The following is a 15437-nucleotide window of genomic DNA, read 5'->3' on the forward strand; positions in this document are numbered from 1 at the left end:
GTATGGTGTTCTTTCCAGGAGCCGGTGCAGACTCGATGGGCCGAATGGCCTCCTTCTGCACTGTAAATTCTATGATATAATTCTAAATAACTAAGGCGCAACAAACAATCCCAGCCTCAAAAGCAGAGCCAGTCATTTGTGCAAAAGGCTTTGCAACCATCATCAGACAGCATTGCAAAAAGAGATGGACGAAGATTCCCACCATAGAAGGGCCAGTACTGTTCTATTACAATCAGCCTTCAGACAATTTGGTTCACTCCAAAGTAGTATAACAGTCTGGATACAGCAAAGGCTTCAACTATACTTCCCGAGTCAAGCTATTCTAGTATAACTGCAACACTGGAATCTACCCAACTGGAAAATTGGCCAGATATGCCCTGCCACAAAAAGGACAAATCTCATCCTTCCCCCAGTCTACTCCAAGTATTACCAGCACCACTAAACAGCAACTCAAAATATTCAGTTTGGGTTCCACAGCTCTAAAGAGACCTTCACCCAAATACAGACAGATGCGAGGCAAGAAACTACCCTGAACATCATTGCAACATTTGACCAAATGCAGCCCTGGCAAAACAGAAGACAATGGGAATCAGGGAAAGGAAAGCTCCCCAATGGGTCGAGTCTGGCACAGCTGCCAGGTGCCAATCATATCCATCCAAGATATTGCTAATGTACTTCAGGGCAGTACCCTAGGCCCAACTAGTGTCAGCTGTTTCTAAATGACTTTCTCTCCAAGGTTAGAAGTGGAGATGTTGCTTGATCAGTGTTCAGTTTCATTTGCAGCTCCATAAAGGGCAGCACGGTAGCATAGTGGTTAGCTCCACAGCACCAGGGTCCCAGGTTCGATTCCCGGCATGAGTCACAGTCTGCATGTTCACCCCATGTCTGTGGGGCTTTCCTCCGGTCCCACAGTCCAAAGATGTGCAGGTTAGGTGGATTGGCCATGCTAAATTGTCCCTTAGTGTCCAAAAAAGGTGAGGTTGAGTTACAGGGATAGGATGGAGGCATGGGCTTAAGTAGGGTGCTCTTTCCAAGAGCCGGTGCAGTCTCGATGGGCCGAATGGCCTCATTCTGCACTGTGAATTCTATGAAGTGATCTATGCCGCCATGCAATAACTGGACAAACGATACAGTTCCAACACTCCTACTATTCAGGACGAAGTGTAATTGGTGTCTCATACACTCCCTACACCAGTGCACCATAGCTGCTATGTGTAGCACCTACAAGATGCGTTGCAGTAATTTGTCACAGTATTATCTACAGCATCTTCCAAATTACCATTGACAATGGCGATAATGCATAGGAACATGACCTATTAGTTCAAGTCATGCACTACCCTCATCTGGAAACCTATTGCTGTTTTGCTGCTCTGTCCCAAGAGTTGTGGGCTTATGCATAATACAGGAACTGAAGGAATTCAAGGCGGTTACTCCCCCAACCCAACCCCCCCCCCCCCCCCAAAACACACAAAAAGGCAATTAGGAATGGGCAATAAATGTTTGCCATACCAACAGTCACATTCATAATAATGCTATAAAGTGATAGACTAAGGCTAAGATCCATTTGTAACACTCTGGCCCATTCAGTAAAAATACAAAAGTTACCTCCAAGTTACGGATAGCTGTAATTTTCTAATGTCTATGAAGTTTTTAAAACTTGCCACGTCGAGATTTTTGACAAGATAGAAACTTAATTTTTCCCCATTCCTACAAGTCAGCACAAAAACCATTAGTTGATGCAGCTCAAACCTTTTATTGATAAAATCATACAAGTAATGCACAGCTGTTGTCTCGTGCAATGTAGAGCATAGCATCTAAACTAGAGAAAGCAAATTCTAGATCTACAGTGACTAAAAGGTATTCAATACACTGAGCAAGACTGGACACATTCATGCACTGCAATAGTTATGTTTTGCAAGTTATAGCATGAAGAGTATTTCTACAATTTATGAATGTTAGGTCTAAAAACTACCACTTGCTTACAAGTGTCAAATTGAATACCCAAGTCACTTAATACACAAATGCAACTAAATGCAACAATAAATTGATAACCACATGTATTAAATTTGCTCTTTGCCAGACATTCACTAACATAAAAAAACAAATTGGAGTACCTCAACATTTTGCCATTTTCTAAACATTTTCCTCTAGAATTTAAGAAACTCTGTCCAAACCTTGGCATATTTTATTTCAGTTTTGATCAAATTACCCACACGAATAAATTTGATAGGACAATGGGAATTAGCGGCAATCAAGGCCGGCAGTGGGTTGTGGTTCAGTTTCTGACTCTGGGTCCAATATGACCTTAACAATAAGAGCTCACGCTACCCCGAAATATATGTATATATATTCACGCATACGTTGACATTCAACATTCAAGTGCCAGTGTTTTTGGACTGTCTTTTGGTCAAGTTACTTTTTCGGGTTTTCTATGAACTTTCAAAGAATCACTTTTAGGCTTACAAAACAAAAACACAAAAATTAAATATTTGTCAAATGAATAAATATTACACAAAACTAGCAGCAAAAATACCTAGATCTGTTGTGTGCAAATAGTTAATTCCCAACTGTTAGACCCCCATGGTCCCAAAATAGTCCTGGTTTGGTATCTAGCCTCTTTCCCACCCCCTCCCCTTCTAACTAAGCTGCGTTTGACAATCACTGCAAAAAAAGACTTGGAGGTTCAAGAAAATGCATGCAAGACAAGACATCTGTATATAAAATATTCTTTCTGAATGTGCATTAAAATAAATTTGTTAAAGGTATTTAGATCTCTTATATAAAACCTGATGGGCACAATGTATAAGGGCCTAAACCTACCTGTATAGCACCATTCATCACAAGAGATTAGCTCAATACTGTCAGTGCATCTACTTTCCATTGATGAGAATTTCAGTACAAGAAGGCACAACACACTTGGATGTATTGCACTTGATAAGTTCTTTTGCTACTTTTCAGTTCGGTCTCCACCACCTAAGATTTCCAGTAGTTTTTATACTGGTAGTCTGGCCACTTAAGCTAAGGAAAAAAAACTACCCTATCTTGGCAGTTTGAAGTTAAACTCACCTGACTGCAGCATTGCGCAGCTTGACATTTAAACAGGTGAGAAAACTAATCTTTGGCCAGATTTAGCGGATTAAACTGACAATTCGTCCACATAATGGACAGTGCAAAAGGAAACCCACACGACAATGCTGTAGTGGATATGCGATAGATTGCCAGCGTTGGCACCTTGTGCAGTAATGTGTACATTTCCATTCTCTGTGATCTCCAAGCATCAAACTTCAGACCCTAGTGGAGCAACTTTACAGAATCTACAGTAAACAGTTAAATGCGGCTTTTCTGAACTTTGTAACGCAGCTTGAATATACACAAATGTAATTTTTTTTTCAGTAAAGAAGCCTGCTGCAGAGATCTTTCTGTTCGTTCCCCTTGACCAAAAAACAACACTAGCATGCGTATCAGACCAAAATCAGCCGAGTCTGCCTGTACAGTCGCTCGGTGCAGTGGTCCATTTAGCCATTCTGAAATTTCAAATTTCCTTTTATATACGGCAGGCATTTTAAGATTTCTAATGGATGGGATTTTCATCCATATCTAAAAACTTCAAGTTTTCAAAATCCCCTAAAAAAATACATTCCTAGCTACTTTCTGCCCACTCCAGGCAAGCCTGAATTAGTTAACTAGCTGCCTTTAAATGTTGTCAAGTTACTAGATGTCAAGTTTTCTGAACTTTGCATTTGCTTCGTTGTATTAATCTGAAACAGCAGTGTTAAAACTTGACACTGTACACATTGTTGGAATGGCTTATAAAACGACCATGTCCCCAACAGGTATCTATCCAGGATAGAGTGAGCAACATCGGTTCCCTACATTAGGGATCAGAATGCTGCAAATGCCCCAAAGTTGTCTTTACAGGTCACGCATGTCAAGGCCGTAATGGAGGTTGCTGCTTATTTTCAGCCTTGTAACAATGTTAAGTGCAACTGGGTAAATGACTGAAAGCCATTTCACCCTGCTTCTGCCAAGGTTTGTTTTGCCCAAGTCTCTCTCAGATTGTGCTAGAGAATGATTGTGAGAACTCAGGCCCAATGAACCAGTAGGACATCAAAAATAAAAGTTCCTCTATAAAGGCACAGTACATTAACATACAAATGATCCTCAGTTACAGAGAAATAAACTTAAACACAGCACACAGTTTAAACATCTATAGCCAATATTCTAGTGCTGTTTATGGCCACATTTTCTCCATGGTCTAGGGTTTGTGTTCCTCTGCTACTGTTTTCTCTTTGCATTTGAGCTCCCTTTAAAAAATCCAGAGAATCACAGCTGGTAATGTACTGTGAGTTCTTGAAGCTACACAAGGTATAGTCTGGCTCAGTTACATGTGGTTTCCATTTAGCTTGTTTGGCAAGGTGGCATCCACTGCAATATATTCTTCAGTTTCCCCACCAATCCACCTGGGAGTTGTAAGCTCCACCATATCCATCAGCATTGTAATAGTTTCCATAGCCACCTGGAAAACAAAAATGCTCAGTTAAAAGATTTAAACTTTCTACTACGTGTATGAAAGTGATCAGTGTCATTTGCTGTTTGGTGAAGTAGCAATTGGCCGTGACACCCAGATTCTTACTCAAGTCAATATTGAAACAGATGAATTCAAGGCATGGGCTGGCCACTATTTTTGTTTTCTTTTTAAAAAAGTTTAGTGTATCCAATTCAGTTTTTCCAATTAAGGGGTAATTTAGCATGGCCAATCCACCTACCCTGCATGTCTTTGGGTTTTGGGGACAAAATCCACGCAAACACGTGCAGAATGTGCAAACTCCACACTGACAGTAACCCAGAGCCGGGATCGAACCTGGGACCTCAGCGCCATGAGGGATGACCACTATTTTAATAGCCTGCTGACACTTACTGGCTCAAAGAAATAACCGCAGTACCACACAAAATGCACTTGTGGAACTGAACAATAATCCATGGTGGCAAATGCCTTTAGGAGAGGGGAGACAATCATGCAAGACAACCTCAAATAGGAGTGCAGCATAAGTTAACTCGTGCAGAATCAAAACAGTTGTCGCCCCATCTACAAATTTAGGGATATCATATGGCGATTTTGAGACAGCTCCAATCTAAGGTAGCCCTTAACCATTTTCAATATTCAACTGGTTAAGTTTTTAAACTTTGCAATTGAGGGTTTTAAATTCTATTCAGCAAATACCTAATGTTAAGTTAACATTAGTACAAGTAATCAGTAATCTCAAACCAAAGCTTTTCCCAGTCAAGACAAAAACTTAATTGCTAATGACTACATTAACTGCATGCACATTAAGAATTTACTGAACACAAGTACTAAACGCAACAGACAACTTGCCTCCTCCAAATCCTCTAGGCCCACCAGTGCTGCGGCTTCCACGGGTATTAAAGCTGCTGCTGCTGCTGCCGCTGCTGCTGGTCCTGTAGTCTCTGGCACCAAATCCTGCTCCAAACCGGCTGAAATACAAAATTCCACACTTTTACCAAGAAATCAACATTGCTTCGCTCAGCTCTACTATTCCAATATTCTTTGTAACTTGCATGGCACAAATGGAGGGTTTCAAACGTCAGCAGCCAAAACTGGAGGCTGGAAGCACGTGGTTAAATAACCATAAATAAATACATCATAAGTAGCTCACATCTGGAGGGAGAAAGAGGCAAACAGAAACTACTTTTGGTATTCAGCCAATGCCAGTTTAAGCCCATCACAAATTCTATAATTAGACCTGGCACTTTATTATAAGAAGTAGAGGGTATCTGAGCTATTACAGTAGTCCCCCGTTATACCGCGCTCCGCGATATACGGCGGGGGGGGGGGGGGGGCTTATGGACCCCAACTGTCAGCTTCCCTCTCCGGATCACAGTGAGCCGGCCGCTGAAATTGACACTGCCGGCTGAAATTGACACTGCCGGCTGCTCCTCTCTCACTGAGATTCAGTGAGTCTACGGGGGTCTGACCTCTCCCCCGCCGACTCACAATGGGAAGCGCATGCATAGATTTTTAAATAAATTTAAAACCCCCATCGTGGATATCCGCGGCTCAGATGCAATGCGGGTGGCTGTCTTGGACCCCAACACCCGCTTAATAAAGGGGGACTACTGTAGAACATAAACTGAAATTAATTATAGACTCTTTTCCCATTGCAGTGTATCAAGAATATTTTGGTATGACAAATTAAAACGTTGATATGTTTACATCAACGCTAATTACATTACAGCAATTCTATCCCAATGTAGTCATTGAATGGGGTCACCAAATTTATTTCACTTTTTAACCCGAAAGCAGAAATCAACATGAAGCGGTCAATTAAAATTCAGAGAATGCAAGTACTGCATCACAACAGATGGTCAATCCATAAAAATATGGAACGGCAGTAATATCCAATTCAGGAGTATAAATGCAATACAAGTCTCTAGATTAAACAAATCTAACAGGAACACATTGAAAGTGCTCAATTTTCAAAAACCTGCCACTATACAGCATGAGATGCTTTGAAATGAACTGGACTCAAGATGGTGAACATGTCCTGGTCAAGTGGTACGACTGCTACAAATTGAATTCCTTACTCAGGAGCAGAGCAAAGTTTCTAGAGTTAGTTGTTATAATCAAGTTAGCAAATTAAATGAAACAGGTAATTACAGGATTTGCATGGAGTGCAAAGACAGAAAGGACCTTGCCTTGCAAGAAACTTGTTCCAATTGTAAATTGTAATAATCCCCATAGCGTTTAATGCAGTTAGTATGGACTTCATCCCGTGTAATAGGGGCTGTATGGTGGCAATGTCACTGGACTAGTGATCCAGAGGCCCAGGCTAACACTCTGGGGATAGGCTCAAATCGCACCAAATTCAATTAATAACTCTGGAATTAAAAGTTACTCTAATGGTGACCGCAAAACCCATCTGGCCTACTAATGTCCTTATGGGAAGGATATCTGCTACCCTCATCTGGTTTGATCTCCATGCAACTCCAGACGCACAGAAATGTGGCTGATGTTTAACCTAGCAACCACTCAGTTTTACCAAAGCACAACAAAGCTTAAAAAGGAACAAAACAAACATTTGTCTGGGCACCGGAAATGACGAAAGTACATCTGACCTGTCAATTTGCAACATCCTCCTTACTAACATCTGGGGTCTATGCCAAAATTGGAAGCACTTTCCCACAAATAAGTCAACCCTGACAAATTCACTGAATCAGACCTAACTGGTGGAATCATGCCATTACTGTGTACGTCCTGTCCCATCAACAGGACAGACCGGAGAGGACCCATAACATCTCATGACATCAGGTAAGGGGAAGGAAACCTTATGCTGGTTACCACCTGATCAATCACTATTTCACGCTGAACACCATTTGGAGCAAGCACTGAGGGTGTCATGGGCAAAGAATGTACTCTGGGTGGAGGACTTCCCCAAGGGTGCCTACTGACTGAACCCACTACTGACCAAGCCCTAAATGATATAGCTGCTGAGGAAATACAAGAGGGGAAAACGTACTTTCCTTCATCTTAATCAATCCACCTGTCACAGGCAGATGTATCCATGACAGTACTGGCAGGAGTAACCAGAGAGTTCTTGTGGAATCCTGAGGCTACCCTCCATCGTGTTGTGCGGCACTTCCAGTTCAAATTTTGAACAGATCCAGCAACTCTAAACTGGGCATCCGAGGGACTGTGGTACATAATCCAAAATCCTGGAACTCCATCCCAACAGCACCGTGGGTGCCCTATGACACATGGACTGCAGGAGCTCAAGACAGCAGTACACCACCACCTTCTCAAGAAAAATTAGGATGGGGTAATAAAGTTGTTCCAGCCAGCAACATCCCATGAACAATACAAATGCAGCAACAGAAAATGGCCGAGCTGGGTTATGTGAAGCAAAGCACTGCTGTGCTTCACAAACCATTTTCTAATATAACTGCTTCTTAACTCACTGCCACCCTCAAGTACAATTTTGAGATAGGCAATTGCTGGCTTTTGAGTGAAGCCCTTTTTCACTCCCATCCCCACTGACCACCCTCAGTCCCCATCCAACTGCACAACACCCCTCCTCCCCTTCTTGCAAAACACCTCTCCCTTCCCCTTCTAAGCATGCAAGTTAAAGGTTTCACTTGAATACTTTTCTGGATTTAAATTACTTTTTTTGTAAATTTAGAGTACCCAATTCATTTTTTCCAATTAAGGGACAATTTAGCATGGCCAATCCACCTACCCCGCACATCTTTGGGTTGTGGGTTGAACGCAAACACAGGGAGAATGTGCAAAGTCCACACGGACAGTGACCCAGAGCTGGGATCGAACCTGGGACCTCGGTGCCATGAGGCAGCAGTGCTACCCACTGTGCCGCCCCTTTAAATTACTATCTTACATTATTGGATCCTTAATTTTGACCACCCCCACAAGTAGAAACAAATTTTTTTGACTTACTCATCAAACTCCCAAAATTTAAAGGCTTGTCAGGTCATGTACTTCGGTACATGCAACAATAAATAAACAAATTTCATACTGTCATTTTGTCCGAAACTTACCTCTTTGATCGCCCACGGCCAGTGCTCCTATGCTGCTGCTCATAAGACAGGTTTTCTAGCCAGGATGGTACTTCTTGCTTAGCCTCCACAAGCAGATCCAGAAGATCTTTTGTAATATTGCTGTTCTTCTCATTAAAGAATGAAGTGGCAAGACCTAAGAAACAAAGTAACAACTTAAATGCATGCAGAAATACTGCACTTTAAAAGACAACAGCATGATTAGTGGTACACTAACAGATTTATTAAAAACGGCATTTAAATACATTCCAATCTGGCACCTAGTTCAATTGATGTAACATACCAAGATTTCCAACACGACCAGTTCGTCCAATACGATGCACGTACTCCTCAATGTCACTAGGTAGGTCAAAATTGATAACATGTTTGACATTAGAAATGTCAAGTCCACGGGCTGCAACCTGTGAATTATAAAATATTTTATCCAAATTAATACCAATTACAATGAATTGAGCTCATTATCTGGCTGACACTAATGAAACTACCTTTAGTTTGGGCATTAAACTGGGAGTATGCTATCAGAAGAATGTATAAAGCAAAAATCTAAACGAGCACAATGGCAACTGGTTACACTAGTTTACTCAATTTGAGAATTGAGACATACCGCAGTGGCAACCAGGATAGGGCACCGCCCGGAGCGGAACTGATGCAGAGCCTCTTCTCTATCCCTCTGAGAACGGTCACCGTGGATACTTGTACAAGCATAACCTTCACGGTAAAGGAAATCCTCCAATGAATCGGCACCCTTCTTAGTTTCCACAAAGACCAGCGTAAGAGAGTCTTTCCCTAAAAGAGAAAGAGTACCAATTGGTTGGACACCTTACAATGAAGGATAGAATCCTAGTCTGAAGGCAAACCAAAAAAAGTTAATGAAAAATAGTTAAACAAAAGCCTGCCTTGAATTGAAACATTATATGTCTGTGTGGTGAGTGGGGGAGGAAAGATTGATACTAATACCCAAAATGTTCATATGTAAAAGAACAAAAATCATGTCACAAAAAGAAGAATAGACCATCCAGTGAGATCATGGCTGATCTTCTACTTCAACGACATTTTCTTGCACTATTCCCATATCCCTCTATGTTTTTACTATGTAGAAGGTTCTTGGTCTTGAACAAACCAACAGCCTCCACAGGCCTCTGGGGCAGAGCATTAATGATTCATATCGACTCTGCCCAATCCTATCATTATGTTTCAAGTATCCAGTTATCACATTCTTTAGGTTCTAGCTTTGTCTCTACTATGGAGGTCAGGCTCTCAGTCTGTTGTTCCCAGTCTCTTTTCTTAAAATAGTAAACATTGGCTACCTTCCAATCTGCAGTAATCAAAAGCATTTTGTTTGGGGGGGGGGGGGGGGGGGGGGAGAAAGAGAGAGAGACAGAGAGAGAGAGAATGGGATGAAGCTGAATAATACTTATGCTATCAGAAATAGTTTTTTTTATATTTACCCGTTGCATTCAAGAGGTCCAACAGGAATGAGCGCTTATCTTGTTCCTCCACCCACACTACTTTTTGTGTTATGTTTTCAGAGGTGGAACCCACACGACCAACTGCCAAGAATATGTATTCATCAAGAAAGTCACGAGCAAGTATCTGAGGGTGAATTTGCACAAGGAAAAGTTAAAAAAAAAAGTCGGATTATAAAAATGGTGCAAAATTACATCTTAATTCTCTACACCACTATTTATTCAAAATTACAAGTCAAAAGTCATTTCTATGGTTTATTAAGTCACCAGCAATTGCTATTTTACCAGGTACAATAATATAGGTAGATCATTACAGTAGCGAGTGAAACTATTGCATGTTACTTCAGTATTTAGTAACCACAATGAATCACAATGCTGCAGCTTTAAATGTCTTGCCAAACTATATTGACTATTAAGTCTGGCCACCTCTACAGAATACAGAATGTAAGCAGCCTGCTTCTTTGGTAAGAGTAATTGCTTGCGCAATCACATTATTTTCCACTGCACTGGGCACGCCATCTGTTTTGTTTAAGGACACAGTCACATCCAAGCACAGCAAAGATGTCAAAGCAGGAAGTCACAACAGGCACTGCAGGAAGGACGTTGAACAAGAGAAAGGGGAAAGCGTGCTTTTTTTCTCAGCACTAGGTTAGGTTTTTTTTAAAAATCAAGTAATTTTCTCAGCATTCGTAGATGGGCAGCATAACAAGATAAAATTAGTAATGTTTGTGGAGGAGGCTAGCTTGAGGGCTGGCTACCAAAATACTTGCTGAGTAGATGTTTCCTCATCCTACCTTTCAAATACCATTGCTGCTCCTGCTAACCCTGGTCACAAGCAAGCTACAACTTACTCAAGGTCTTCTTTGCAGTTAAAGAACAAAGTCATTTTAACCAGTAATGCATTAATCACCTTCAAGGGAGATTCATTTTTCAATACAAGTTAAAACTCAATTGTACCAAGCAATGAGATTTTACTCGCAATGACTACACAATCAGATGAACATAGAACATAGTGCAGAAGGAGGCCATTCAGCCCATCGAGTCTGCACCAACCCACTTAAGCCCTCACTTCCACCCTATCCTCGTAACCCAATAACCCCTCCTAACCTTTTTGGACACTAAGGGCAATTTAGCATGGCCAATCTAACCTGCACATCTTTGGACTGTGGGAGGAAACCCACGCAGACACGGGGTGAACATGCAGACTCCACACAGACAGTGACCCAACAGGGAAACGAACCTGGGACCCTGGCGCTATGAAGTCACAGTGCTATCCATTGTGCTACCATGCTGTTCTGATCTTAAATAATTCATTTAAATGCAGAAAATACATTTACAAGGTCCCACAGTCTAGGTATCTTTCCAAAGACATTTTGGGTGATACCATTCTCAGCACTGTAGACAGATAATCTTCAGTGGGGCAACCGCAAAATTCGAATGCAGATGCACAAAACAGAAACCATATCTTCAGCTCCAGAATGACAAAACCCTCGTGTTCTCCGGATGAAACAGTTCACAGCAGGGCAAAATCATCAAAATCCCAATGCCACTTAAAAAATAAAATGGTCACGCAACCAACACTTCCAACAGTCTCGCTCTAACATTGTCACTAACCTGGATCTCTTTCGGAAATGTTGCACTGAACATTAGAGTTTGCCGCACATCTTTTGGTGGCATTGCATCCTGCTCAACAATGCGGCGAATCTGTGGTTCAAATCCCATGTCAAGCATCCTGTCAGCTTCATCCAGCACCAAATACCTTAAGGAGAAGGACAAATATATTCAATTCTAGAATGAAGCATGGAGAAAATGGTAACCGTTTAAAACTATGAAGCTGTACAAAATCCCTCCCATACCAAACACTGAAGTGGTCTGAATGACAAGTGACTTGCAAGCCTTTAAGCAAGTTTTTTTTTTAAAAAACAAGTTGGACCCCTTAAGAATTTTGTTGCTATTAGACATCAGACAGCACTCATCTCAGTAACATTCACGAATGAATTGCCAAGAATCATTGCTAATTTGTTCCTTGCCTGACTCAGCATGCACCAGCAGTTGGCATTCTTCCATCCAAGAGAGACTGGACACAATCTGGTGGAGAATCTTCATTTAGCGCAATTTTGCTAAAAGGCCCATCCTTGAGGCAGGTTCTGTCACAAGTGCTGCACGTGAAGCTAGCAAGTGATGCTGCCTCTGGCACTTGCTGCCAAGCTGTATCCACATTATTTTCCCTTTTTCCAGTTAGTAACTCCCAGTCAAGTCAGTCAGTGGCTTCTCAAATCACTTGCAAGCATCGTTTAAGCACAGCCATGGGCACGCCACTAGTCACCAGCCACCTCATCATACAGAATGGTCCTTGAACATAGAACATACAGTGCAGGAGGCCATTTGGCCCATCGAGTCTACACCAACCCATTTAAGCCCTCACTTCCACCCTATCCCCTTAACCCCAACTAACCTTTTTGGACACTTAAGGCCAATTTAGCATGGCCAATCCACCTAAACTGCAAGTCTTTGGACTGTGGGAGGAAACCAGAGCACCCAGAGAAAACCCATGTAGACACAAGGAGAATGTGCAGACTCCACACAGACAGTGACCCAGTGGGGAAATCGAACCTGGGACCCTGGCGCTCTGAAGCCACTGTGCTATCAACTTGTTCTACCGTGCTGCCCCATGTGACCACTTTTCAACATATGGATATGCCCAATCCAGAAGTTGCCAGGTACACTAATGTTTGATCAGTGGCACAGTGGGTGTGGGTGTGTTTGGGGGGGGGGGGGGGGGGAGAGAGGAGAGGGAGAGAGAAAGAGGAAGTGATATAGTGGAAGAGGGAGGAGGGGGGGGGGGGGAGAAGAACGAGAGAGAGAGAGAGAGAGAGAGAGAGAGAGAGAGAGAGAGAGAGAGAGAGAGAGAGGAGAGAGAGAGGAGAGAGAGAGAGAGAGAGAGAGGAGGAGAGAGAGAGAGAGAGAGAGAGAGGAGGAGAGAGAGAGAGAGAGAGAGAGAGAGGAGGAGAGAGAGAGGGAGAGAGAGGGAGAGAGAGGGAGAGAGAGAGAGAGGGAAGGAGAGAGAAAGGAGAGAAGGAGAGAGAGAAAGGAGAGAGAGAAAGGAGAGAGAGAGAGAAAGGAGAGAGAGAGAGAAAGGAGAGAGAGAGAGAGAGTGAGCTGTACTGCTGAGATGGTCTTCATCTGAACCATGCCGGGACCAGTGTTGTTGAGTTGTTCAAACTAGCATGGTAAGAGTACTTTAAATTAGTGGCGGGTGGAATTGTGCAAGAGAGTGTAGTAAATCAAAGGGCAACAACACAGTACAGGACCAGGGTAGCAATTTCACTGATGATAACTAGTGCGACATGGGTGTAGCGTATATCTGCACGGTCAGACAGGGTATACAGGAAAAAATAAATAGGCATGTAACAAAGGTACCACAATAACCATGAGTGACTTTATTCACATGTAGATTGGGTAAATCAGATTGACAACGGTAACCTGATGGCAACAGTAATCTGAAAGAGGAGTTTGTAGAGTGCACTCAATAATTTCTTACAGCAGTACATTCTGAAGTCAACCAGTTACTATCAACTTTGGCCTCTTTTCAGCAATCTAGGATACATTTCAACTGGTAACCCATCAGATTTTATTCATGCTGTCATCCTTCAGGCCACCCACTGATATCTAAAAGAGAATACTGACATGACCATGAAATTGAGAGGAAATGGTTTGATTTGATTAAGGGATTACATTTTGTCATGTCAACTATGACTTTGTTGGTAGCACTCCCACCAGAATTAGAAGGTTGAGAGTTCAACTCCAACTCCAGGACTTGCACACTAGTCTGGGCCAACATTCCTGAATAGTACTGATGAAGTGCACTGCTGAAAGGATCTTCTTTCAAATGACATATTAAACTGATGCACCATCTGCTCTCAGGTGGATGCAAAAAGTATGGACTGGCAAACAAAAAGTCATCCAAATTCGAAAGATGACTAGGCTTTGACTTTATTTTTAAAATAGTGAATATGATCCAAACTCATTGGGCACAGTATCAATATACTAACAGAAGTCAGAAGAGGAGAACATCTTGCTGCCCAATGGGAAAACAGGCAAATACATTATTTGTTGATTAAAGTGCATAACTGGAGTATTAAATTTGGTTTTCTACTAAGTTAGACCAAACACAATCCATTTTATATTAAGACTTCAACATACTTGCAATATTCTAATCCAATCTTGCCCCGCTCAATCATATCAACTAAACGTCCAGGAGTGGCGACAAGTAGATGGCATCCACGCTCCAAATCTCTGATTTGTTGCCCAATATCAGCTCCTCCATAAACTACAGAAGGACGAACTTTAGAACGATATGCAAACTGCAAATAAAAATGTGAAATTGTAAATCAGCTTCTGGTGAAATTATAAATAGCAAGGGCTATTTTAAAACCTCACCTTCCTGGATTCATCATATATCTGTACTGCAAGTTCTCTGGTAGGTGCCAAAACCAAAGCAATTGGATATTGCTTACGACGACCATATTTAGAGGAATCCTATTGGAATAGACATGCACTAATAAGGGTACAGAAATATTGAAAATGAATACCATTTCAGAATCTGAAAAATATTAAGATCACTTACTTGAGCTTTTGCATTCTTTAAAGCTTCACCAGGACCTTCTGCATAGATCTGACTAAGAATGGGAAGCAGAAATGCTGCCGTTTTCCCAGAGCCTGGAGAGGTAATAAAAATCTTTGTCTTAAATTTGGAAAAATTACACTAACCCTCTACTTGACCTTCATTGGACTTCTACAGATTCAACTTCAATAGGAAGTCCAAAGTGCATGAATTGGAGGTAATCTATTTGATGGAATTGGTTACAAAGCAATAATGGGCATGTATTCCACTTGGCACGGTGCAACAACGGTGTATCTAGGAACTGTGCTGGGACCTCGAATGGAATGCACAATTGTATACCCAAGTTTTCTAACATTAGGTTAGGTTGTACAGATAAGTGCAGGAGGTTCCAAAGGGTAGAGAGAACGGAGTCAAACTCTGGCAGATGGAATTCAATGAAGATTTTGTACCCTAGACAGCCATTAGTACTTTCTACACCAACAAGCCAGCAATTGTGAAAGCAGAGATTTTAAAAGGGGCCATGTACAGAAGTCAGAAAATGAGGACAGCTGCCAAAAAAAAAGCGACATGAGCTTAAGGTTTTGTTTCAATGGAGTGAAGCCCGAGTACAAGTAATACTGCTGTTATATGAAGCTCAGTGATATTTGCCTTGGAGTGGACCTTGTGCAGAATCACCTTCAGGCTAGGTCAATTGAAAATTTAAAGATTTGTTATGCAATGGTCGCTGGGATATGGAATCAAGGGAGGCAAGATACAGGTCA

General features: G+C 41.8%; 1 protein-coding gene across 1 annotated transcript in view; it reads right to left on the reverse strand.

Moving 5' to 3' along the window:
* Positions 1 to 1733: 1733 nt before the first annotated feature.
* LOC119969003 (ATP-dependent RNA helicase DDX3X-like) overlaps positions 1734 to 15437 on the reverse strand; it is a 49391-nt gene continuing 35687 nt past the window's right edge. Inside the window, exons 8-17 of the mRNA XM_038802108.1 lie at positions 14680 to 14771; positions 14493 to 14591; positions 14256 to 14416; positions 11667 to 11811; positions 10035 to 10179; positions 9191 to 9372; positions 8870 to 8987; positions 8569 to 8722; positions 5375 to 5493; positions 1734 to 4516 (exon numbers count right to left, since the gene is read on the reverse strand). Of these exons, the coding sequence (XP_038658036.1) occupies positions 4440 to 4516; positions 5375 to 5493; positions 8569 to 8722; positions 8870 to 8987; positions 9191 to 9372; positions 10035 to 10179; positions 11667 to 11811; positions 14256 to 14416; positions 14493 to 14591; positions 14680 to 14771 (1292 nt within the window). The 3' untranslated portion in view covers positions 1734 to 4439. The remainder of the gene's footprint in view (positions 4517 to 5374; positions 5494 to 8568; positions 8723 to 8869; positions 8988 to 9190; positions 9373 to 10034; positions 10180 to 11666; positions 11812 to 14255; positions 14417 to 14492; positions 14592 to 14679; positions 14772 to 15437) is intronic.

Source organism: Scyliorhinus canicula, chromosome 7, assembly GCF_902713615.1.
Source record: "Scyliorhinus canicula chromosome 7, sScyCan1.1, whole genome shotgun sequence".
Taxonomy (NCBI): Eukaryota; Metazoa; Chordata; class Chondrichthyes; order Carcharhiniformes; family Scyliorhinidae; genus Scyliorhinus; species Scyliorhinus canicula.